The 26,012-nt window shown below is 49.2% G+C and overlaps 1 protein-coding gene across 1 annotated transcript in view; it reads right to left on the bottom strand.

Annotated features, from left to right (window-relative positions):
* The window catches only part of KCNB1 (potassium voltage-gated channel subfamily B member 1), a 112,508-nt gene extending 89,215 nt beyond the window's left edge, over positions 1-23,293 (bottom strand). Inside the window, exons 1-2 of the mRNA XM_025398062.1 lie at positions 23,232-23,293; positions 21,239-21,971 (exon numbers count right to left, since the gene is read on the bottom strand). Coding sequence (XP_025253847.1) covers positions 21,239-21,805 — 567 coding nt within the window. The 5' untranslated portion in view covers positions 21,806-21,971; positions 23,232-23,293. The remainder of the gene's footprint in view (positions 1-21,238; positions 21,972-23,231) is intronic.
* Positions 23,294-26,012: the final 2,719 nt, after the last annotated feature.

Raw genomic sequence — 26,012 nt, 5'->3', positions numbered from 1 at the left:
CCCAGCACCACATGCCGAGGCTCTGAGAAAGCTCTCCAGTACAGCTGGGAGAAAAAAGGGGGAAGATAAAAGGCATGTGATATGAAGGTAGGGTGGTAGACCTTCCAGGGCCTTGGTGGTCAGAAAAAGAGTTTGGAAGTTATCCCGAGAGCAACAAGAAGCCGTGGAGTGACCAGTCCCTCTCTCTCCTGCCGTTTCCCCTCACCCCCATCCACAAAATCTGGAGACAGAGTGAACTGGCTTGGAGGTGGGCTACGCATGGAATGATTTGGGAGCTCAGAAAACTCTCTAATACTGTCTTTGAAGGGGTAATAATCATCCATCCATTCATTCACTCATCCACTCAACAAATATTTATTACTTGCTCTATGTGAGGCACAGTTTTAGGCACTCGGGAGTCAGCAGTAAAATTTGACCAAGTTCCTTTCTAATGGAGCTGATACTGTCGTGAAATGAGACAGATAAGAGCCAGATAAACCTATAACATAACACGTGGCAAAAGGGCTATGAAAAAAATAAAGGAAGGCCAAGAAATGGAGCATAAAGGTAGGGAGGGGAGATGTGTTACAACCATTTCCTTGGGGACATGACCCAGCCAATCCTTCCTGCCCACCTTGTTCCACTGATCACTCATTACTCGCACCATCCTCAACACACCCCATAAGCAATAAAGCTCCCTCTCCAGTTGGCACCAACAGTACATTTGTGGTGACCACAGTGACCAACAAACTGTTCCACTTCCCCACGTTCTGTTGCCAGCCCATCTCCCGGGCTGGAAAGCCACAAGCCCTTGGCACTTTGTTCTGCCCCTTGCCTGACAGTGTTTGCCTTTCTTTGGATGATGGAGCAGTGAGATCATCCAGGTGCCCCCCAGGGGCTTGGCAGAGCTGCTTCCTTGGATCTGCTCCAGGTCAGCCAACAAGATGGATTTAAGGGTGGATTTAAACAGAGTTGACGACAGGTTCCAGGGTCTTTGGCAGGGGTGGGGCGGGGGGTCCACACTTTGGTCACCTTCCTGAGGATCCTGTCACCTTTATCAGCACGACCTGAGTGGATGGGCGTCAGACACAGTAAGAGAGAGAGGCCTAAGTATCAGGACCCCACTGGATAAATGGGGGTTTGGGGATCTTCTGAGGTTTGCATTTCTTCAATAACTGCTGCCAGGAAGACGGATGATGAAGGGTTAAGGACACACAGAAGGGATGAGACTCCCAATATAACAAGCAGGGAATAAGACTTCTGACTCCAAACATCAGACTACAAACACCAGTCTTCGGAACGTGCCTGCCAGAATTCTGATCATGAACGCTGCTGAAGTGTTCTGACCTTGAACCTCAGAATTCCAACTCCGTACATGAGTTCCAACCTGGGACATCAGCATTCTGACCTTGCCCGCTAGAGTTTTCATTATGAAGAGCAACTCTCTGGCCATGGACTCCTTGGCTCCAATGATGGATTAGAGGATTCTGACCTCGGATGGCAGTCGTCTGACCTTGAACTTCACAGTTGTGACCTTGAATGATGTTGCTACAATACTGGACACAACAGCAGCAATCTTGAGCACCAGAACCCCAATCCTGGGCCCCCTAATCTCTACTGAATCTCTCAATGCCCAAGCTTTCCAGCGTAAAATAGTAGAGCTGACATTACTCCACAGGATACAGAGTTTAATTCTACACAATAAGCTTTCCCATAGGCCCACAGCCCCTAGAAATAAGCCAAATGCTTCGAGGAGGAGGAGGAGGAGGAGGAGGATGATGATGATGATGATGATGATGATGATGATGAAAATAACAACACAAATAATACTGGCTTACATCTGTTACACATCAGGCACTTTGCTGTGCACTTTACATGTTTCATCTTATCCATCCTCTGGGTCACCCCAGGGATCTTATTATTCCCATTTTACAGATTGGGAACCTGAGCCCTAGAGCCAGTTCAGTTTGCTGACTTGACATCGAGAGCTTTTTCTAGCCTCTGCAGTAGCGTTTTCTCCCTGCCCTGGTTGGAGATTGGGTGTGGGAAGTTGTAACTCATTAGCTAATCAATTTACGATTTGCCCGCGAATTTCACTGACTTGTGTTGGCATCGATCAAGCATGAACTGCCTTGATTTTTGGAGCCAAGTCCCGCCGTGGGGGGATAGTCATTCATTCAACAAAGATGTGCCACCCTAGGTTGTGCTTGATGCCAGAAATAAGAAGAAGGAAGGGGGGATATGATGGTTAATTTTATGTGTGAATCTGACTGCGTCATGGGGTGGCCAGATGAAACATTCATTTGTGTGTCTGTGCAGATGTTTCTGGATGAGATTAGCATTTCAGTCGGTGGACTGAGAAAAGTACGTGGCCCTCCCCAATGTGAATGGGCATCATCCAAGCCTCTGAGGGCCTGAATAGAACAAAAGGAGGCAGAGGCAGAGGAATTTGCCCCTTTTGCTTCCTGCCTGCCTTCTGAGCTGGGACATGGGTCTTCTCCTGCCCTTCCACTGGGATTTATACCATCGGCTTCTCTGGTTCTCAGGCAGTGGGACTCAGACCAAATTACATCACCAGCTTTCTCCTGAATGTTCAGATTGTGGAACTTCTCAGCCTCCTTACTCGTGTGAGCCAACTCCTCAGAATAAATGTCTTACTGGGGAGCTGAGCATGGGGGCTCACGCCTGTAACCCAGCTATTCTGGAGGTCAAGACGGAAGGATTGCTTGAGGTCAGGAGTTCGAGGCTGCAGTGAGCTATAATTGTGCCACAGCATTCCAGCCTGGATGACAGAGCGAGACCCTGTCTCTCAAATAAATGAATAAACAAATCTCTTAGTGATTCTCTTTCTCTGGAGAACCTTAATTAATACGGGGGACCTATTGCTTCTGTCATCCAAGCTCTGTTCTTTTCCTCCCTTCCAGGTGGGGGCCTCAGAGGCAAGAAATGCCCCCTCCCCAACATTTCTAGCCACATGAAGGCTGTATGTTCCAGAGGTCAAAAATTAGAGCCCTAAGGGCTGCATATGGCTCCAAACATATTCTGTTTGGCCCACTCAAAGTGTTTTTAGTTTTTTTTTTTGAGACAAGAAAACAATGGAGCTTCCTGACATGTGACAATGATGCTATGCTTCACTCAACAAGCAAAAGGTACTCTGCTTCACTCTTCATTTTAAAATAGAAATTGAGACCATACCAAGATACCTGCTTCTATCTATTAGAGTGACAAAAAAAAATCAGAAAATTCACAACACATGGTGCTGATGAAGTTGCAGGGAAACAGGCACCCTCACACGGTGGTGGTGGGAGAATAAATTGATACAACCTCTACAAAGTGCAGTTTGGTCACATGGATCAAAATGTAAAATGCACAAATCTGTTATAAAATCTGACTTCCAGAGATTTCTCCCACAGATATACTCACAGACACACACACAAACACACACACACACACACACACACACACACACACAAAGCTGTTAAGTGCAAAGACAGTCACCACAGTATTGGAGATTTTGTTGTTGTTTTGAGAGAGGGTCTTGCTCTGTCACCCAGGCTGGATTGCCATGGTATAATCATGGCTCACTGCAGCCTTGACCCCTTGGGCTCAAGCAATACCCCCACCTCAGTCTCCTGAGTAGCTGGGACCACAGGCACATGCCACCACACCTGGCTACTTTTTGTAGAGATGGGGTGTCTCACTAAGTTGCCCAGGCTGGTCTCAAACTGGGCTCAAGGGATCCTCCCACGTTGGCTTCCATAAGTGCTGGGATTACAGGCGTAAGACACTGCTCTTGGGCATGTTTTTAATTTTTAAAAATGATTTGCCAACATTGAAAAACTGGGATACTTCCCATGAAAATTAAAATTTCTGGCTAAGCCCAGACCCAGCCTGGAGCTGGATGGCTGCTGCCTTCTCAGGCAGGCTTCTGCTCCAGTTCACCACTAGCCCCCTCCACTCCCTGCCTGAGAAGCGGCTGGCCATGGAATAGGCACATTAGGCTGGGTGTTGACCAGTGTCCTCATTGAACTTGCCCTCCTGCAGTTCTTCCAGAAACTGCTTCACTGGGTGACAAGGGCTACCTAGTTCCGGTAGCCATCAGAGTCTGAGGCCCCAGCTCTTGCCTAGGCAGGGAGGTTAAGGCCTTCTCCTCCCAACCCATAAAGACCTCTGAGTCATTCTGCCCCACGGGCAGGGCCGGCTTCATGGATGTGCAACCTGCACAGTTGCACAGGGCCCTGTGCTCACAAGGGCTCCATGCTTGGTTTGCTACTCTGCTACCACCATCTCAAAATTCTTTCTTACTTTTGAACAAGAGGACTGCCTTTTTATATTGTACTGCACCCCACGAATTCTGTAGCTAGCCCTGCCAGTAGGTCACTTGGTAATTAGGGACACCCAGTCCCCGATACACCCTGCCCCCCAAGGACTGCTCTCATCTATCTGGAAAACCACCTCTTTGGATTGGTCAATTCTCCCAGGCATGAGGCCAGCAAGGGTCCCAAATTTTTATACAAGAGGTGCTTGGGGACAGTAACCTGGGATGGGGAGGGGAACAAGGGGACTTTCCTTGGGTTGCATTTGCATAGAGCTTTATGTAACATGGAGGACGTTCCATCAAAGAATGGGGGAGTGTGATGGGGCCTGCGGGTGGGGAGGTGGAGGAAGAATCTAACACTTCCTCCCCAACCATTCCTTGGCACAGTCATTGCACGAAGGGTTTGAGCAGGCAAGGGTATCATCAGGGGCTGGACTAAAGCGAGGTTAGGGGTTGACTCTCTTGAGGAGAGGAAGGAGAGAAGGAAAAACAACTTGACATGAATGAAGTACCTGTGCTCAGTACAGCACCGTGCTGGGCTCTCTGGCACAGATGAGTACACCTGTCTTTCCAGTAGCCTTGCTTGGTTAAGTCACCACGCCCATTTTCCAGCCAAGGAAACGGAAACTCAAAGAGAAAAAGGGCCTGCCCAGGGATTCATTGCTCATATGTGGGGACTGTGAACCCAGACTTCCAGAGTTCCAAACCAGAGCTCTTTCCACCTACCCTACCAGGGAGATGGCACATGAGAGGAAGAAAAACATTGGTGCAGAGAAAGGGAAAGATGCCTGCTCCAAGTGGGCATAATCTCAAAATAAACCAGAGAAACATGTTACGATGGGAAGACTGTAAACATGACCAAGTCCAAACTGGCCATTCAAGGTCAGGGAGGGCCTCTCTGAAGAGGTGACCTACGAGCTGAGATCTGAAGAAGAGGAGGCTGGCTGGCACTGCAAGATATGAAGCCAGAGGCCCAGAGAAGTTAAGTGATTCACTCAAGGTCACACAGCTAGCTTGCATCTTCCCACCCACCCACCCACAACCACCCAATAAGCCCCTCCTCTGCACCAGGCCCTGATGCAACTTCAGAACACAGGTCAGCAAACTTTTTCTATAAAGGTTTAGATAATAAGTGCATTTTAGGCTTTATGGCCATACATCCAAAAGCAGCTGTACATGACAGGTGAATGGGCTTGTCTGTGTTCCATTAAAACTTTATTTACAAAACAGGCAGCCCACCCACCCTGCTTTAGAACACAGAAGTGAGTGAGATACAGTCTTAGACTTTGAGAACATCCTGTTTTACTTGGAGAGATGAAACAAGTTAAGAAGAAAATAGAATACGAGAGACAGCGCATACTGAACAGTGCAAGATAGGCGGAATGAAGATCTTATAGAAGAAGGATCATTCCTGTAGCTCAGCAAGACAGACATCAAGTTCAGCCTCCCAGAAAAGTTTACATACACTGAAAGGTCCTTTTTGACCTTGCCCCGTTAGTCTCTATCAAAACACCTTGTTTCTCTCCTTCCAACATACATATTACACTTAGTGTGATTATTCTTTCATTTAATTTTTAATTTGTTTAATGTGTATCTCACTCTAGTAGGTTATAAACTCTATGATGGCCATGGACTGTTTCTGCCGGTTTATATTTATTCTCCCCACTCATGGTAAGAGGACTTCAATTTCTTTTTGGGAAATCACCTCTTTCCCATTCTCAATCCCATCCCAGCTCCAGCCATTGACATGTGACCCAGACACAGCTATGTGATTGGCTCAGGGCTGGGGCAATGAAAATCAGCCCTGGGATTTTGCTGGGCCTATTGGAAAAGAGACTTGCTTTGCTCCAGGAAGAAAGCCTGGATTTGAGGGAGCCATCTTTCCAGCCCTGTTGGTGCAGCCTGCTGAGAAGCCATGACAAAGAAGAATAGAGCTTAGAGATGTAGGATACCAAGTCTTGATGACATATTTAAGCCCATGGATCCAACCTTGCTGGAAACCTCACCCAACTCAAGACTTTTTTTTTTAAACATTTTGCTTAAGTCCATTGGAGCTGCCTGTCACCTGCAACTAGAAGAATCTTAACAAATAGATACACACGTGCTTCTCAAGCACCCAGCAGGTTGCCTGGCCCACAGTAACATGCACTAATGTTTATCAGACAAACCACAGGTAGGATTGAAACAGGTCCTCAAAGCATGCACATACTGCCACCTAAACTTAAAAGAACCAGAGAAGCCTAGAAAGGAAGCCACCTTGAAACCGAAAGAAAGATCTAGAAACAGGAGGAATGGCTGAGTCAAATTACAGTCACTATTTCAAGGAACAATAAAGGATGTGCAAATGTATTCACTGAAAAGAGATAAAAGAAACTCTATCCATTCACAGATACAGTGGGAATTCCAGACAAGTGATACGCAAATGAAAGTCTGGTTCAACCTCATCTTGTCTCCATCTTTCCTTTTACCTCTCATATGCCCCTGACAGGGCAATCATCGGCTGCCTCTTTGGTACAACTGAGTCTACAAAGACTCTAGAGGTGGGGCTGGCCAAGCTCACAGGCTCCAAGGATCACACAAAGCCTTAGAAAGACTCAGGGATGGCCTGTAAGGAGTGATTAGTGACAATTGATGATCTGTTTTTAGAAACTGTTTGGTTCTAGGCCCATTACCTGGTGGATGTAAGTGATGGTATGGAATTGGCAAATGCAACATTATTCTCTCAAAGACAGTGTCTGCCTGCCAGCCCGTGGTGGGCAGCTGTGGTAGAAACCAGTCTCATTTCAGAGCAAAAATGGAGGAGCTGCCAGGTGCAGTGGCTCATACCTGTAATCCCAACACTTTGGGAGGCCAAGGTGGGAGGATCGCTTGAGCCAAGAGTTTGAGAATGGCCTGGGTAACATAGGAAGACCCTGTCTCCACAAAAAAAAGTACAAAAATTAGCTGGGTGTGGTGGTGGTGCACACTTGTAGTCCCAGCTACTCAAGGGGCTGAGGTGGGAGAATCATTTGAGGCCAGGAGGCCAAGGTTACAGTGAGCCATGATCGTGCCACTGCATTCCAGCCTGGGCAATAGAGCGAGACCTTGTCTCAAAAACAGTCAGGGAACTTGAGGGAACACCTCAAGTGTCTAACTTAATTGTGTGTCTCCTCTCTGTAAATGGAAGGCAAAAGGCCACTTCTTTCTGCAGGCAGGTAGAGACAAGAAAGGTGGAAGGAGCGGGGTGTACCTGGGAGACCCTTACCTTTTAAGGAAGATCCCTCTGATCAGTCTTCACAAGATCATGCACATTTGTTAGTAAACAAACATTTACTAACACCTACCCGCAATAACAATAGTAATAGTGAAATATACCGAACACCTGCTGAGTGCCAGGCACGGCTCAAGTGTTTCATATAGAATTTGCCCAACAACCCTGGTTGTTATGAGGCTTTCCAAATTACGGATCAGGACATTGAAACCTAGAGAAGTTATATAATTCCCCAAAGGGCACGCAGCTCAAAAGTGGCTGAGCTGGGATTTGAACCCAGGCAGTCAGCCTGCATAGCCTGCACGCTTAAGCTTCCCTGTCTCTCTGTGGGCCAGGCCTGGCATCCACAGAACAACCCACAAGTGAATCTTCACAATGTTTTGTGCGAGGAAGGTATGAACGTCAGGTTTCCGGTGCACAGAGGAGGGAGCAGTCAGTGCTGCCTGAAGGGAAGTGTAGGTGGTGGTAGGGGGGCGGGGGATGGTTAAAGAAGGCTTCACAGAGGAGGTGGTGGGGAAGCTGGGCCTTGAAGGTGGAAAGAAAGAGGCTGCAGGCAGAGAAGAGGAAGAAATGGGTGCAAGCAGAGGAACAGCTTGGGCAAGAGGGTGACCAGCACTGAGGAAGACTGGAGTATTTGGGGAATGCAGAAAGGTTAGTGTGGTGAACACAGAGGGTGTCTGAAGAAGGGACAGGGAGGAGATGAAGGTGGAGAGTTGGGCTGGGATGCTGAAAGCCAGGCTAAGGAGCGTGGACTATCCTGGGGCAGTGGGAACTATGGAAGTTTTGGGAAGGGGATGATGAAGTTGAGCAGACTGCATTTGAGAAAGATGGCTCTGGCTGCTCTGCAGAGGTTGAACTGGATGGGAAAGGCTGGAAGCAGGGAGCCCATTTCGGGACTTAGAGGCTTCCAGGAAGGGTCAGAGTTCAGCAGTGACCCACAAGGTCGCACGTCTGATCTCACCTCCTTCTACTCTCCTGCGTGCGGCACACTCTGCTCCAACCACATTGACACCTGAATGTTCCTTGAGTGCCCCAGGCATGTTCCTGTCCCAGGGCCTTAGCACTGCTTTTCTCTCCACCCAGAGCACTCTTCCCCCACATGCCCACATGCTTGTCTCCCTCCGTTTCTGCAGGTCTTTGCTTACTTGGCACCTTCTCCTTTCCTGACCAGCCTGGTTAAGCCCCAGTACTCCCCTCCTTCCCTGCAGAACCTTCTCCACAGTGCCATCCAAAATATTATATCAGGCCGGGCGCGGTGGCTCACGCCTGTAATCCCAGCATTTTGGGAGGCCGAGGTGGGTGGATCACTTGAGGTCAGGAGTTTGAGACCAGCCTGGCCAACATGGTGAAACCCCATCTCTATTAAAAATACAAAAAATTAGCTGGGCGTGGTGGCAGGTGACTGTAATCCCAGCTACCTGGGAGGCTGATGCAGGGGAATTGCTTGAACCTGGGAGGCAGAGGTTGCAGTGAGCCGAGATTGAGCCACTGCACTCCAGCCTGGGTGACAGAGCAAGACTCTTGTCTCAAAAAAATAAAATAAAATAAAATAAAATAAAAATTACATAATTATTTGATCTTGTCATTTCATCCATAAACACTTCAGTATGTGTATCTAAAAGATAAAGATTTTAAAACATAGTCATAATAGCTTTATCACATCTCAAAACACAGCATTCATTCCTCAGTAACATCAAATATTCAGTTAGCGTTCATCTTTCTTTCCCTGATGGTCTTACAGTCTCATGATTTCTTTTTCATGATTGTTTTGGTCCAATGAGTATCTATGTTTATTTTTTAATGGTCTTGCTCCTTCTCCTACTGGAATATCAGTGTCACGAGAGCTGGGATCTTTGTTTTGATCTCTACTGTGTTTCCCAGCACCCAGCACAGTGTTTGGCACATAGTAGATGCTCAATAAATTCCACTGAATGAATATACACAACCAATCATGATAATAAAAGCTTGTTATTGACCTGTTGGGCATTATGTATCTGTTATTGTTATTTGCCATAATTATCGAATCCTTACAATCTCCTTATGAGGTACATGCTGTGATTAGGTCCATTTTACAGATGAGGAAACAGCCACGTGACCCAAGGACTCACAGCTAAAAAAAAGGCTAGGGCTTAAGACCCATTGCACAGCCTGAGGGTCTGTGACCACTGGTGGAGACAGGGGCATTGTGGCTTCCCAGGAGCTATCTCCACACCTTATATCCAGAGTCCAGCCACTTTTCACCGAACTTTCCGGCCACCACCCTCTTCTGGGCTGTCATCTTTCTTCTCTTGCCTGGAATAATGCAATATCCTCCTGACAGGGGCTCATCCCTTCTTTTCTAATGCCCATTCTCCACTGCTAAACATCCTCCAATGCACAAGACAGCCCTACAGCAAAGAATTCTCCATCCCCAAAGGGGATGAGACACTAAGGTTGAGAAACTGGGCTGTGGTTGAAAAACCAGACACATTCTTCATCCAGAGCCTGGCAGAAGCAGCTGAGAGTCAGACTTCTAGCAATGTGTTAGTAATAAGAGTGAAAGTCCCAAAGTTTGTAAACAAATTCCTTTTTCATCAATTATTATTTTCAGTTATCTCCGGGATAACATCATTCATTCATTTATTCAACGCATGTATTTCATGCCTGCTCTATGGCAGGCACTGAAGACACAACACTGGACAAAGCACACAAAATCCCTGCCCTTTGAAGCTTATATCAAAGTGGGAGAGAGAGAAAGGAATCATGTAATTAGGTAATTACATGTCAGGTTGAGACAAATAAAGCAGCCATGGGGAATGAACAGTGCTATTTCATATGTGGTGGTCAAGGATGGCCTTGCTGAGATGACATTTGAGCTGAGACTTGAACAATGTGAGGGGTGAGTCTTGTGGCATCGGCAGGAAGACCGTACCAGGCAGAAGGGATGGACAGTAAGTGCAAAGGCCCTGAGGTGGGAGGGTGCCTAGAACAGTAAGGTGCAACAGAGTGATGGAGAGGGAGAGTGGTAGGGAAGGAGGCTGTAAGGGTGCTGGGAAAAGGGGAAAGATTCCAGATCATGGGCCTTGTAAGTGGGACTGAGGAGTTGGGCTTTTTCTCTGAGTGAGGCAGGAGCCATAGAAGGGTTTTGAGCAGGGGCGTGCATTGCTGTGTGTGGAAAGGAGACTGGGGATAGGAGGCTGGAGGCAGCAGATGGGACTGCAGGTTCCTGCAATGGTCCAGGAGGGAGAGGATAGGATCAGGAGGGCAGCCGTGGGGTGGCAAGAAGTGGCCACAACCTGGACACATGTCACTCACACTTGGATCTCACTCTCTCACTTGCATTCTGCCAAGCTGTCCTGAGTGGAAGAGGAAGGGATGAGCCATGCTGCATGTGTCAGAGATTGCCCCTTATCCCAGCAACAATGATAACAGCAGCTGCCCCAGATGGCGATTCCCTCTGTTCCCAGCACTGCACATGGTGCTCCACAGCGTAGCACCTCTGATCCCTGCCATCCCATGTTGTCTTTTGTGGCTGGGCTTCCTGGCTGTGTGCAGAATCACCCAGGGCAACAAACGGTGTGGGGAAGTTGGGGATGTCCCAGGCAACTGAATGAAGTTGGTTCCTTATCTTACACATCACATGCAAAGACCTAAAAGTAAGACCTGCAACTATCAAACTCTCAGAAGAACTTAGGGGAAAAGCTTTATGATTTCCCCCTATTGCCAAAGATTCCTTGAATATAATACCAAAACACAGGCAACGAAAAAAAAACGGACAACTCGGTCTTCAACAAAACAAAAAAACATCTGTGTATTGAAGCACACAATCAATAGGGTGCAAAGACAACCTATGGAGTGGGAGAAAATATATGCAAATCGTGTATCTTTTTAGGGATTAATATCCAGAATATACAAAGAATCCTTACAACTCAATAACAACAACAAAAAAACCCAATTTTAAAAGAGGCAAAGTGCTTGAGTAGACATTTCTCCAAAGGAAATACAGTAATCCCCCCTTATCAGCAATATCACTTTCCAAGGTTTCAGTTACCTGCAGTCAGCTGTGGTCCAAAAATATTACATACAATAAGATATTTTGAGAAAGAGAGACCACTTTCACATAACTTTTATTATAGTATTTTGTTGTAATTATTCTATTTTATTATTAGTTTTTCTTGTTGATCTCTTGCCGTGCCTAATTTATAAACTAAACTTTACCGTAGGTATGTATGTGTAGGAAAAAACAGAGAATATATAGGGTTTGGTACTATCTGAGGTTTAGACATCCTGATAAGGGGGTGCTAGTGTATACAAATGGCCAAAAAACACATGAAAAGATGCTCAGCATCACTAATCATCAGGGAAATGCAAACCAAGACTGCAGTGAGATACCACCTCATGCCCATTTGGATAGCTACTTAAAAGTAAACCAAAGAAAAAGCAAGCATTGACAAGGATGTTGATATAGTGGCTATTTGTCCCCTCCAAATCTCATGTTGAAATGTGATCCCCAATGTTGGAAGAAGGGCCTGCCTAGTGGGAGGCCTTTGGGTCATGGGGGCGGATCCCTCACGGATGGCTTAATGCCCTCCCTGCGGTAATGAGTTCATGTGAGATCCGCTTGTTTAAAAAGGCCTGGCTTCTCTCTTGCTCCCTCTCTCTTCGTGTGACACGCGGGCTCCGCATTTGCCTTCTGCATGACTGTAAGCTTCTTGAGGCCCCATCAGAAGCAGATGCCAGCACTATGCTGCTGGTACAGTCTGCAGAACTGTGAGACAAAATAAAACTCTCTTCTTTATAAATTACCCAGCTTCAGGTTTTTCTCTATAGCAATGCAAAATGGACTAATATGGACAGGAAGAAATTGGAACCCTTGTACACCATTGGTGGGAATGTAAAATGGTACAGCCACTATGAAAAACAGTGCAGCAGTTCTTCAAAAACTTCAAAATAGAATTACCATATGATTCAGCAATTTCACTTCTGGGTATATACCCAAAAGAATTTTTAAAAATTCTAGTCAGTCTCTGCTTATCCATACCCAGAAGAATTGAAAGTATGAACTCTAAGAGATACCTGTACCCCATGTGAATAGCAGCTTTATTCACAATAACCAAGAGGTTGAAGCAACCACGTGTCTGTCGATGGATGAACGGAGAAACAATATCTAGTGTATACATAAATGGAAAATTATTCAGTCTTTAAAAGGAAGGAAATTCTGACAAATTACAACATGGACGAAGCTGGACGACATTATGATAAGTGAAATAAGCCCGTCACCAAAGGACAAATACTGTATGATTCCACTTATATGAGGTACCTAGAATAGCTGAGTTCAAAGGGACAGAAAGTAGAAGGGGGGTTGCCAGGGCCTAGGAGGTGGGCCCAGGAGACAGCATGTAATGGGCACAGAGTTTCAGTTTTGCAAAATGAAAAAGTTCTGGAGATTGTTCGGACAACAATGTGAATATATTTTCTGAACTATACATTTAAAAATGGTTAAGATGGCAAATTTCATATTACGTGTATTTTACCAGAACTAAAATGAAACCATTTGGGGGTGAGTTTCAATTGTGGGGCCTAGGCATGAGTATTTTGCAAAGCCCAGGTGATCCTCATGTGCAGCCAGCGTGGAGAAGTGCTACTCTGTGAGGTGTGCCCCAGGTATTATCCCCACCTCCCAGTATCAGAGAGGGCGCTTTGGGGGCTCATAGAGCCAGGTAGCAAAGGAGGTGGAATTTGAACCCAGGCCTGTACCCGGGTCCACAGAAGTGTGTCTCACATGGCAACATTATGTCTTATTTGTTATTTATGTCATCAGAGAAAACATTTAAGGAGCATTGGCGCCCTGCATATTAACATAAGAATTCTAGCTGCCACCCCGCCCACTCCCAATACCCGGGCTGAGAGATTCCTCCCGTCTCTGGCCCCAGCTAGTCATGCTCACTCCTGCAGGAGACACCAAAATCAAGATGATTTCACCTCTGGGAGAAAGTAGGAGGACCTTATGCATTTAGTTTATCTATTAAAATAATGCTTAATGCTAAATCTGTGTTTCCCGTAGTTCCATCCAGGAGCCTTTGGGGGTAAAGTCATCCTAGATCCAGAGCTAGGAACACTCTCAAGTCATAGGGCAATTCTGGACAAATCTCTCACCTCTCAGCACTGCCCCAGTGTGAGAAGGGAACGCTGGGATCTTGCTTCTCACTTTCTGAAGGTCAGTCATACAACACAGAGATCAAAGTCGTGGGCTGGGCAGTCAGAGAGTCCTGGGTGGGATCTGTCCCAACCTTCCATTCACTGTGTGACCGTGGGCCAGATACTTCCCCTCTCTGAGCCTCAGTTTCCACGGCTGTAAGATGAGGATAGCTATCCCTCCCTTACGGGGGGGCTGTGAAAATCAGATGTGATGGGGCATTTAACGCCCTTTGCACCGTGCCAGGGAAGCACATTGTAAGCACTCAGTGTTAGCTGTTGCTGCCACTGCTGTGGTTTTCATTTTATCTAAGTGACGGAGATGAGGCTGACTGTGCTCTGCCAGACCTTGAATTTCTTCTTTTACGACAACCCCCAAAGGAGGCTGTCTCTATCGGGGGTGGGTTGTCTATAATACAGCACCAGGTCATTCTGAATAAATAATGTGTCCCACAGAGCTTTGGTTGGTTTCCACAGAACCAGATCCTAAGACAAGATTCTGAATACAAGTGGCTTATGTGATAAGTGATCCCAGAAAGCTCTGGAAAGGGAGAGGGAACCTGAGACAGGGACAGGAAAGAGGTCAAACAGGGTCTGTTATCAAGCAAGTAATTGCTGTGAGCAACTGGAGCCGCTCTGGGGACCGGTGTAGAACACACACCTCTGAGTTCTACCCCCAGCCAGGGGAGAAGCACATACACACCTTCCCCATCAGCCGGCAGGTGAGTATCCCACTAGTTCCTGCTGGGGTGTTAGTGCCCTGCCTTTCCTGGACTCCAGTGGCCAGAGAAAGCCTCTAACTTTACAATGAGCAGGTATCATTTTATAAGAGCAATTTTTTGAAAAGGAGCTTATTCGTCTTGCAGGATTGTCAGGAGGATTACATGAGAGGACAGTTAAAAAAAAAAATTCCAACAGTTATTGAGGGCTTTCTACATACCAGGCCCTAGTCTAAGTGCTTTGCATACATTAACACATGTAACTCAATCCAATGAGGCAGGTACAGTGATTGCCCCAAAATTGCTGTTGGCTGAAGGAACTAGGGCACAGAGGGCTGCAATAGTTGACCCCAAATCACATGGTTAGTGAGTAGAGGAGCCAAACTCTGAACTGGGGCAATCCAGCGCTAAGGTCAAGTGCTTCCCATCCTGATGATGTTATCAAGTACGGGAAGTACACAAAGTCCTGGGTGTGGAGTTGGTGCCTAATGCATGCTTCTTCTCTTGCAGTTAGTTAAGCTTTGGCCAACCTGCTCATCTGACCAGGCCTTTTTCTTTCTAGCATTTCACATTCACACAGCAAGTCGGTGAAAGATCAGGGGCCATGCCCAGGCCTTTCTGGCCCTGCCACCAGTACCCACTGAGGCTCAGGGATCTTTCTGTTACTCCAGGATGTTTGACCAGGATCATCTCTTAGCAGCTGGTCTCTCAGGGGGTTTGAAAGGCTATGATGGGCTGTGTGATCCTCAGCAGGTCACTGGAGCATCCTGGGTCTCTGGGTTTCTTTATCCTGTGGGGATGTGGGATTTCTCAGGCACAGCTTCAACACTAATCATGCACTATCATCCTTCATCCTTCAGGCAACCCTGTGGGGTAGGTTTTATTATCACCCTCACTTACAGATTAGGGAATGGAAGTGATGAGAGGTGAAGCAAATTGGCCAAAGTCCACAGCTAGGACAAGGCTGGGCTGGGATTCAAAGCCACAATCCCACAATCGGGATTCAGAATTGCTGGCATATTATCTGCCAGGATAAAAACAGGCATCTGGGTTGACCAAGCTGGGGCCAGCAGGAGCCTAAGCCGATGACTCATCACACTGAAGGGGCCCCATGGATTCTGAGTTGGTTCCCCCATTGCTTTTGATGATAATACACAGATCCTTGTGGCTCAGGTCAAGGAAGCTGGAACCTCATTACACTAGAGACATGTAGCTGGAGCAGAGGAATTCCGTGATAACACTAATCATCGTTGCTGCCACTTACTGAATGCTTCCCATGAGTCGGGCGCTGGGCTGGGCTCTTTGCATTAGGGGCATCTCCTAACAGCCCTTCATGGTTGCCTCTGTTATAATTCTCATTTCCTAGGTAAGTAAAATGACACTCAGAGCAGGAAAGGGGCTTGCCTAAGGTCATATTCATGGTAAGCAAAGGAAACAAGAAATCAACCTTATCTGTTGGACTTCAGAGCTGATTCTTAATCAAGTCTGTGATGGGAAAAATATTGACCACTGTTCCTAAATAAAGGCCACTCTAAACTGGGCATGATAGCTCTCACCTTTAATCCCAGTGCTTTGGGAGGCTTAGATGGGAGGATCGCTTGAGCCCAGGAGTTTGAGACCAGCCAGGACAATGTGGCAAAACCCTGTCTCCACAGAAAAAAAATTTTAATGTAGCCAGGAGTGATGGTGTGCACCTGTAGTCCCAGCTACTCAGGAGGCTGAGGCAGGAGGATCACCTGAGCCCAGGAGTTTGAGGTTACAGTGAGCTCTGACTGCACCACTGCACTCCAGCCTGGGTGACAGAGTGAGAGCCTGTCTCTGAAAAAAGTTTAAAAATTAAAAATAAATAAATAAAGGCCACTCCCACTTTTGAATACAATAATACTTCACGCTTATAAAGTACTTTCCATTTACAAATTACATTCACATCTGAAATCTCATTGAATCATCAAAAGAGCCCTGAAAGGGAGCTATGACTATTACCACCATTGGGCAGATGAATTCACTGAACCTCAGAGAGCTAAAATGATCCACCCAAGGTCCCAGGATTTAGAAACACAGGCTTGGGAACCAGACGAACTTGGGTTCAAACCTTGACTCTGCCATTTTCATTCCTTTGACAAATATTTACTGAGAACGTAGCTGTGTGGGCTCAGGCAAGTAACTTCACCTCTCAGAGTCTCCATTTCCTCTTCTGTAAAAGTCTTCATACCACTCATCAAATCCATTCCCTCACTCATCTGAAAATACCAGACACTTGCTTTCTCAGGTCCCCGCATAGCTAAAGCATGAGCATGTGACCTGTCCTGGCCAACGGGATTTTAAAAGAAGTCTGCTAGGGTGCTCCTGGGAAAGGGTTTTCTCTCAGAAAAAAAAAGAAAGTGAGCCAGGCGCTGTGGCTGACACCTGTAATCCCAGCTCTATGGGAGGCCAAGGTGGGCAGATCACCTGAGGTCAGACATTTGAGACCAGCCTGGCCAACATGATGAAACTCTGTCTCTACTAAAAATCGAAAAATTAGCTGGGCATGGTGGTACATGCCTGTAATCCCAGTTACTTGGCAGGAGGCTGAGGCAGATGAATTGCTTGAACCCAGGAGGTGGAGGTTGCAGTGAGCCACGATCACACCACTGCACTCCAGCCTGGGCGACAGAGCAAGACTCCATTTCAGGAAAAAAAGAAGGAAAGAAAGTGGAACATAGGAGAAAATGTCTGTCTTCATGGGTTAAGCATCACTGAATCTATGTCTGAGGGTTGGAACTGGGCAGCCATCTTGTGATATAAAGCATCAAACATGAGGACCAAGCCACTTGAAGGGGTTGGGGAGCAGAGGAGCAGAGAGATGAAAAGAATCTAGAATGCTGGTGGCATCATTGAGCCATTTACTCAACCTAAAACCAAATGCCTTGGAACTTCATATTGTATTCAATGATACATCTTCCTCCTTATTGAAGCTGCTTTGAGTTTTCTATTCTGCTACTTGCAGCCCAAAGCATCCCTAACTGGCATACTACTGGTTGTATTGTTGGAGGAATTTCAATGAGATAGCAGATATAGAGCACCACTAATCAGTGCTGGGCACAACAAACATCAGCTACTCTGGAAATTAGGAAGTTATCTCAGGGCTTTAACACTAAGACTATCCCAGGGATCACAGACATGCCTGAGCTGGCAAATCAGTTCCCTGTCTCTCCTGCGGAGAAAAGCCTGTCAAGTTTTCCGAGAAAGCCAAAGCCCCGTGGTAGCCCCAGCACCGCAACCCTGTCACACCAATGGTGCTGACTCCATCTTCTAAACAAGAATCAATCACACTGCCTTTTGCCTAATGGGTTTTGATTTTCACTCCCATGATGGCAAAGCCTAGGGCCTGTGCTTTGGTTTGTCTCCGAGTTGCCAGAACATCCCATCAATTATTAACAGCGTCAGCTCAGTCTCCCTGGCACTGCTGCTATCAGAAGGAAAGGGTTTGCAGCAACTCGGCCCACCCAGCCCTAGAAAAAAGACTCTTTTCCTTATCATTTATAACAACAATCCCCACCTACTATGTGCTAGGCTATGAGCAAAATTTTGACAAATGTGATTTAATGAAGACCCTGTAAGGTAAGCCTTTTATCTCCATTTTATAGGTGGAAGGTTGGGACTTGGAAAGTTGGAGAAATTACCTAAAGCTAAAAACTATGGAAGTGGGGAGCAGCACAGAACCAGATACATCCTTGCTCTTCAGCATATGAGATACGGCCACTTTTGTATCTTAAAATCACCTAGAAATGATCCTCCTTTGGTCCTGTCACTCTGTGAATTCTAAGAAATTTCCACAGGCTTTGCTTGTTTTGACAAGCAAGGCATCCAAGCTGGGGGGAATGGGTGGGGATGGGTGGGCAAGGTGCAGGTGACTGAAAGGAGGCCAGAGGTGCAGGGACCTGGGTTGCAGGTGGGCAGTGAGAAGGGGTGACAGGTTCCTAAACCCTGAGACACAGTGACTGACTGCTTGCTTGCTTGTTTGATTCATTCATTCATTCATTCATTCATTCATTCATTCATTCCACATGCTTCTCAGTGCCAGGCACCATCATCGGTGCTGGGAATCAAGCAGTGAATCAATTCATGATACTCCCATTCTTGTGGGTGTGAAACAGAGAAACACAGAGAAGCAAACATAATTTCAGATGGCGTTTAAGGCCTCTGCAGGAAAGACGTTGCATGATGCAACAGAGAGTGAGGGGAGGGAAACTGTTTATAACAGCGGTCAAGGAAGGTCTATCTAAGGAGGGAAATGTGAGCAGAGACCTGCTCAAATGAGGAAGGGGGAGAAGGGGCTGGCCGAGGGGGAATCTGGGGAAGAGCATTCCAGGAAGCCGAAACAGCAAGTGCAATGGTCCTGAGGTCAGATAAACCCTGGAATGTTTATGAAACAGCAAGGCCAGTGGGGCTGGAGCCGAGTGAACCAGAGGAGATCAAAAGAGATGAGCTCAGAGAGGTCATGGGGGGCAGATTCTGCCCAGGCCTTATATGCCAGGATGAAAAGTCTGGATTTTATTTTGAGTGCGATGGGAAACTTCTGGAGGATTTTAAGCAGATGAATAATGTGATCCAATTTACATTTTGAAAAGCTCACTTTGGCTGCTATGTGGGGAATGGATTGCAGGGGCAAAAGTGGAAGCCGGGAGACTGGGGAGGAGGCTGCGGCACTTGATCATTATGGAAAGAACACTTGGTTTGGATTTCTGGCTACTCCTGTCTGCCTGTGGTGTGACCTTAGGCAAGTTACTTAACCTCTTTCAGCCTCACTGTTTGTGAAAGGTGGGATAATAACAGAGCTGTGTTGTTACACTCCATACACAGTAGGTGTTTGATCATTGGCAGCCAGGATTTCTATTCTGAGGGCCAGTGAGCCTGCCTGCCTCCCGATTTCAGCTCTGGCTGCAGAAAATCCTAGATGGTCCATCTGCCAGGAATGTGAGCCGGCAGCCCCAGACTGGGATCATGGAGAGGTCACGAGGCTGTCCCTGCTAGCGGATTAACCCAAGGGAGAGGAGAGGTTCTTTATTCCCAAACAGCACCTCTTGCAAGCCTCAGTGCTTGGGTCTTGCTGCCAGACCAAAACATGGCCCTGTGCCTGCTTCTTCTCTGGGAGGGCAAATCATCCAGTTCCCTGTACCTTGTTCTCATGTCTTAGGGACAGGACAGGGAGGGAGAGTCATGTTTGGGCCTAAATGGGATGTGGAGTGGGAGAACCTGTGTCATGCCTGGAAATAGCAAAATAAGTCTGTTGATCCTAAGCTGATTAAGGGTGAGTGACTCTGTCTTAGGAGGAGGCATTTTGGACACAAAATCGGGGGTGGAATTATGGAGAGAGACAGCCCACAGCCTCAGAGGAGGAATCTAGGCCCAGGAACCTCTACATCCTTGTTAGGGCCAACAGGGAAACGAAAAAAAAAACATGTGGGGGCTCCCTCCACCCTCTTACCAGCAACCCCTTCTCCATCCACTCTCAGGGGTCTCTCCTTGGGTGGCCAGATCTGGAGGAAGGACCCCACGGAGTCTCCCTTCAGACTGGGACCTGCAGGTGGGCCTTCAGTGAGAACTGAGCCAGAGACCCCACAATGAAAGGCTGGGCTGGACAGGAGCCAGCCCTAGCTAGTAAGATATGGCTGGATGTTTAGGCTTCCTCCTCTCCTCTTTCTTTTGCCACAAATCTATATACCTGAGCCCTTTTTTTAGGCCCCACACTCAGTTACATTCTCTCCATGTTTCCCAACTTGGTCTTGCTGGATTTCAACATCATCTATCTTTTCTGGGTTCTCCATGAACCTCACACAACCTCTTTTACAGGCTTGGACACACTGTTGCATCATTTGTTCCCAGCACCCAGCACTTCGGGCACATGAAGACAGGCCCCATCTCTCCCAGGCAACCTGGAATCCCAGCCTGACATGGAGAAGTTGCTAATCAACCAATGCCCTCCAGCCCTGCCTTGGCTCCCACCCCAAGCCTTCCTCAGTCCCCTCCAGCCCCTGCCATTACCCAGCAGCACCAAAGACTCTCTGGCCCACTCTTTGTGTTCAAACTCATTCCTGCCTCCTCCTCCTCCTCCTTTATTTTTCACATTGCCTCATTTTTCTCTCCTATTTTGAAATTTACATCTTGTTCCAAGAGCCGAAGCATCTTTACAAGCTGCACCAACCATTCTTGAAATAAACTCACCAAATAAATAACCAGGCGGTGACCCCTCACCCACAAGCATCCACAACCAACTGCATGTCTCATGTGGGTTCACACCCACCCCTCTGGGTCCCTTCTTATGTTTAAACTACCTGACAGTATCTCAATGTCCTGTAAGCATGTCTGTAAGCTGCTTTTATTCCCTTCCTGGGGCAGAGTGAGGTTATAAATATGGAGATACTAAAATCACAGGGTGACCCAATCCAGCCTAGGTCTGGGACTTCACAGGGAACCAAACCCTACTCCACCCCAGCAAGCCTGTGTTGTCTCTCTGTGCTCTCTCTCTTATTCATTAGTGTCCATCTTCTTGCTGTGGCTTTTTATGGGTCCCTGTAAAACCTTCTCTCCAACAAAGTAGGGGTATAACGTCTTGGATAATAAAAAGATGGAGTGACCAGTGCCACATGGGAAAAGTCTGAGGGGGTTGGTCCTCACCTCTGGGGACTCAGTCCTAGCCCCTCCCCATCACTAATATTCATCTTTGGGAACTAAGCCAGAGTCCTTCAGCAGTGGTCCTCAATATGGGGATGCAGGCAGATCCCCCCCAGCCCAGCAGCCCCCAGATCCCTGACTCACCTTGGCAGCCACGGAGGAATTCGGCTTCTCCAGTAGATCCCAGAGTTTTTTCCTCTTCTCTGCACAGCACGTGTTATCGAACTCCTCGCCTTCCCGCTCCCGTAGGGTCTCGGCCTCACGCTTGAGCTCCTCGTTCATCTGCTCTTTCTTCTGGTGGTAGCGGGCCTGGCAGCAGGACTCCAGGTAGATCTCGTCGATGCCCCAGTAGTCGAGCTCTTGGCTGAAGCTGAGCGCGCACATCTCCTCCATCATGTGCAGTCGCCCAGTGCGGTAGAAGTTGAGGATGGAGGTGAAGGCGCCCGGGTGGCGGTCAAAGAAGTACTCGTTGTCGTCGAGGCTGTAGTCGTCGCACACCTCGAGCAGCGAGTCGTGCGTGTTGCAGTCGCGGAGCTTGCCCAGCCGCGTGCGGGGCAGGCGGTCCAGGGTACGCCAGAGCACCTCGTGCGCCAGGCCCCCGACATTGAGGCGGACCCGCCGAGAGCACGCCTTGCTGCGCACGATCTCCATGGGCTCGGGCGGCAGCGAGCTGGTGGAGCGGGAGCCATGCTTCGTCATGCCCGCCGGCATCGCTGATCCGGCCGCCCCCGCCCCCCCTGCCCCCCCAGGCCGCTGTCAGTCAACGGCAAGGCCCGCTGCTGCGGGGGAGGGGGGCAGGGAGCGCTGTGGGCTGCTGGGGGTGCAGGGGGCCGCGCGGGCGCGCGTCACGGCCGTCTTCTCACCTCCATCCCGACGGCTGCGAGGCAGAAAGCGAAAGCGGACGCGGGTCAGCAAACGGGGAGCTAGGCATGCTGTCCCCCCGCCCCCCACCTCTCCACCAGGCTCCCAGCCGGCCTTGACCTTCCCCGCGCTTAAGCAGCTCAGTGGGGTAGGACGGATGGGCGCTGTCCCTCCAGCCGGTGCTGAAGTCCGCCCCACCCCATGGACGGAGGGAGGGGCTGCCCCTCAGGGCGGGGAGAGAGCCCCAAGAGATGCCCCTGGAGGCCGGGAGGCCCCACCCCGGGCTTCTGCGGCCCAGGCGCGACCCAGCCGCCCGGGGCGCTGTCCGCCCCTTAGAGTGCTGAAACTCGATTCTTTATGGGTCTCCCGATCGAGTCCCGAACCTGGCCCCACCATGGGGAGAGAGGGGGAGCTGCATGAAAACTTTCTTTCTTTCTTTCTTTCTTCTTCTTCTTTCTTTCTTTCTTTTTCTTTTTTTTTTTTTTTAACGAGTTCTCTTTTCCTTCCCCTGCTCGAGATAATCAAGATTTTGGGGGTGGGGAATGGCAGCGGGCTTTTTTCTAAATCTTAAAAGATTTGGGGGAATTCCGGGGGTTCCAGGTGCCCACCTGTCCGAGGTCACAACAGACTGAGTGTGCACAACAGCCCCTCTGTCCTGGAGCGACCCCTCTTCCCAAACATCGGAGCATCTCCTGAGGTTGCTCCAGCTACGAGGTGAGCCGCGAGGAGGAAAAGCCCACTCTCGCCTCTCCCTCTGCGCCCCCAACCCTACCGCAGGAGGGGCGGGCAGAGTCCTCGGGATCCGCCTGCTCCGTCCGCCCCTCGCTCCTTCCCCGCCCCCTTCTCCTCCTCCTCCTCCTCCTCCTCCTCCTCCTCCTCCTCCTCCTCCTCCTCCTCGTTCCTCTCCTGCGATGGCTTTTTATAACTCCGGGTTCTGCGCCTTTCCCCGGGTTTGGAAGGGAAGGGGTGGGGGAGGTGGGAGGCGGAGAAATGAGCTAAATTTTCTGGCCTTTTCAAAACGTGCCATCCTCCTACAGCGCACTGGTGATTTCGGGGGGTTTCCGTGAGCACCCCCTGCATGTAGGGCTCACGCCTTAGCCCCAGAAAGGGGATCGCGCGCCCCCCCAGGCCCCAGCCCTTGCCTGCCTCCCACCCCGCTCCCCTCCAGCCTGGAGCTGCGGAGCCCGAGCAGACCAACAGGCCGAGCTGCGGCAGGCAAGCCCCCTGCCCGTGTCCCCATGCACCCCCAAGGAAGGCCGTACTCCCCAACACTCACCCCCAGGGCGGCCGCCTCCTGGGGCCAGGGACCGCGCATCGTCCCGGCCGCCCGGGCGCCCCCGCCCGTGGGCAGCGGCGGTCCCGGGGCCGGGCTGGGCCGGGCCTACCCCGGCCGGGCAGGCAACGCGCCCGGGCTGCAGGCGCCGCGGGGCCGGGGCGCGCTCTCCGAAGCTGGGGACGCGAGCGGGCGCCGGGGGCGCGGGGGCAGGACCGCGGCCGCGCGGAGCCTCCTCCACCTCCTCCTCCTCCTGCTCCCGCGGCGGCAGCGGCGGCTGCCTGGGCGAGATCAACAAGTCGGGGCTGAGCTTCGGCTCCGCGCTCGCTGCTATTCTGTCCCGCACTTCGGAGCGCCCAGAGCCGGGTACCGAGGCGGGACGGCGCCACCTGCGGGTCGGAAGCGCGCGCGCGGCTTAACTCCTGCCTGCCCGGCCCAGCCTGCCGTGGAGGCCGGGGGCGGGCTCCGGGTTGGGGCCAAGGAGACGCGCGTGGCCGTTCATCCCTCTCCACTCGGGCCACCTGCACAGCCGGCCTCGCGATCCCGCCTTCCTTCGTCCCGTCAATAACGTGGGTTGAACGCCTCCTGTGCGCGAGCCGCGGTGCAGGGCAGGGTGATAGGCGTCTGAGATACAGCTGTGAATCAAACACAAACATCCGGCCCTCGTGGAGCTGGTTGGAAACAGATCATAAACAAAAAAGAGAAAGGATATATGAGGCGGTGACAAGCGCTGGGGGAAATAATGAAGCAACAGGGAGGGTCAGAGGGTGGGAGGGGGCAGATCGGAACTGTAAATAGCCCTTGCTTTCATGAGTTTCCATTCTAGATTTTAGCGGGGGGTCGGGGGGAGTGTGGAGGCGGACAATGAAAACATCAGTACATATGCAATGTGGCAGGTGGTGATAACCGCTAAGAAGAAAAATAAAGCGAGGTGGGGGGAAGAGAGGGTGAGGAGTGAGCTGGTTTATATAGTCTGGTGATTCATTCATTCATTCATTTCTTCATGTTAAGTTGGACATCTGGTTATTGACAGCTTCCTATGTGCAAGCAGAATGCCAGGCTCCGTGAAGGAAAAGTCTTCCTCCTGGAGCTCCCCATCCAGGCGAAACCCATTAGATAATCCCAGAAATGAAAACTGGAGGAGGTACCTGGAGAGGCAGGCAAGGGTTCTCTAAGGATGCCACAGATGGGCCTTGTGTTTACTCATTTATTCTTTCAAATTTACTGCATGATAAGTAAATAGGTGCTGGGGGCCGGGCACAGTGGCTCATGCCAGTAATCTCAGCACTTTGGGAGACTGAGGCAGGAGAATGGCTTGAGCCCAGGAGTTGGAGACCAGCCTGGGCAACATAGTGAGACTCCGTCTCTGCCAAAAAAAAAAAAAAAAAAATTAGCTGGCTATGGTGGTGCGTACCTGTGGTCTCAGCTGCTCAGGAGGCTGAGGCAGGAGGATCACTTGAGCCCAGGAGGTCAAAACTGCAATAAGCTGTGACTGCATCTCTGCATTTCAGCCTGGATAACAGAGTGAGACCCTGTTGAAAAAAAAAAGTGCCAGGGACGGGTATAGCAGTGAGCGCCCCTGCCCTGGAGAATGAAAACTGAACAAGACGCAGGGTTCCAACACGGGTTCCTCTCTGGCCCTTTTCTTCATTTCTAAAATTAAGGAGTTCCTTTCCATAGAGTTGCACATAGTATTATTATATATTTTTTACCTGTCCACTTATCGTCTCCATCATCATGACTCTTGTCCAGTGTACCATTGTCTTGTCTCCGTGCAACCTCCCTGCAACTTGGCATCCCTGGCTCCCACCGTGGCCTCCTGCAGTTCATTCTCCCTATGGCCACCAAAACAACTGCTACATTTCATAAATTGGACCATGTTTCTCATCTGCTTAAAACCTTCCCAAGACTTTCCCTTGCTTTAGACTAAAATCTAAACTTCTGACCTATTGCCCTAATTCAGCCCTGCTTCCCTCTCTGAGCTTGTAGACCAGTGGAGGAAAACAGGTAACTAAAAAAGTGAATTTTTAAAGAGAGAGTTTCAGGCTACGGTGAGTGTTATAAAGGAAATGAAACATCATGATGGGGTGGAAAGAGACCAAGCTGCTAGCTTTAAACAGGGTGGTCAGGAAGCGTGTCTCAGAGGAGATGAATAGAGACTTGAAAGATATGAAGGGACTAGCCATGGGGAGAATGAGGGAAGGGCATTCCAGGTGGAGGAAATAGCAAGTGCTAATGCCCTGGGCTGGAAAGGGGAAATGAACTATGTTTAAGGGACAGCAAGACAACCAGAGAGATCGGAGCAGAGGAGGCAGGAGGGACCATGATTAGGGGACAGGGACCATGCAGGCTCATATGGGCCATGGCAAGAGCTTTGGCTTTTATTCCTAGTGAAATATGGGGAAGTTACTGGAAGTTTTGAGCAGAGTGACTTAGGTTAGACTCAGGACTCTGAAGAACAGACAGTGGGGAGCAGGGATAGGAGTGGGGAGACTAGCAAGGAGGCTGTTGTAGTTGTCCAGGCGAGAGATGATGGTGGCTTGGTCCAGGATGGTGGTAGTGGAAAGAAGTGGTCACGCAGGATCTATATCAAGGGTAATGCTGTAAGGATTTTCTAATGGTTTGATGTGGGGTGTGAGAGACAGTGAACCATCATCCTGCTTCAAGCTGGTGTTCCTAGGGTCAGAAAGGTTCTCAGCTGGCCCCTCTGTAAGCCTAATCTGTTGAAGGCAACTTTTCCCCAGAGATCTGGGCATTCCCACAGGAGGCTGCAGAAAACAATAA

This window comes from Theropithecus gelada, chromosome 10 (genome assembly GCF_003255815.1).
Source record: "Theropithecus gelada isolate Dixy chromosome 10, Tgel_1.0, whole genome shotgun sequence".
Classification (NCBI taxonomy): Eukaryota; Metazoa; Chordata; class Mammalia; order Primates; family Cercopithecidae; genus Theropithecus; species Theropithecus gelada.
The sequence above is the reverse complement of the archived record's forward strand: the minus strand, read 5'-3'. Positions and strand labels throughout refer to the sequence as shown.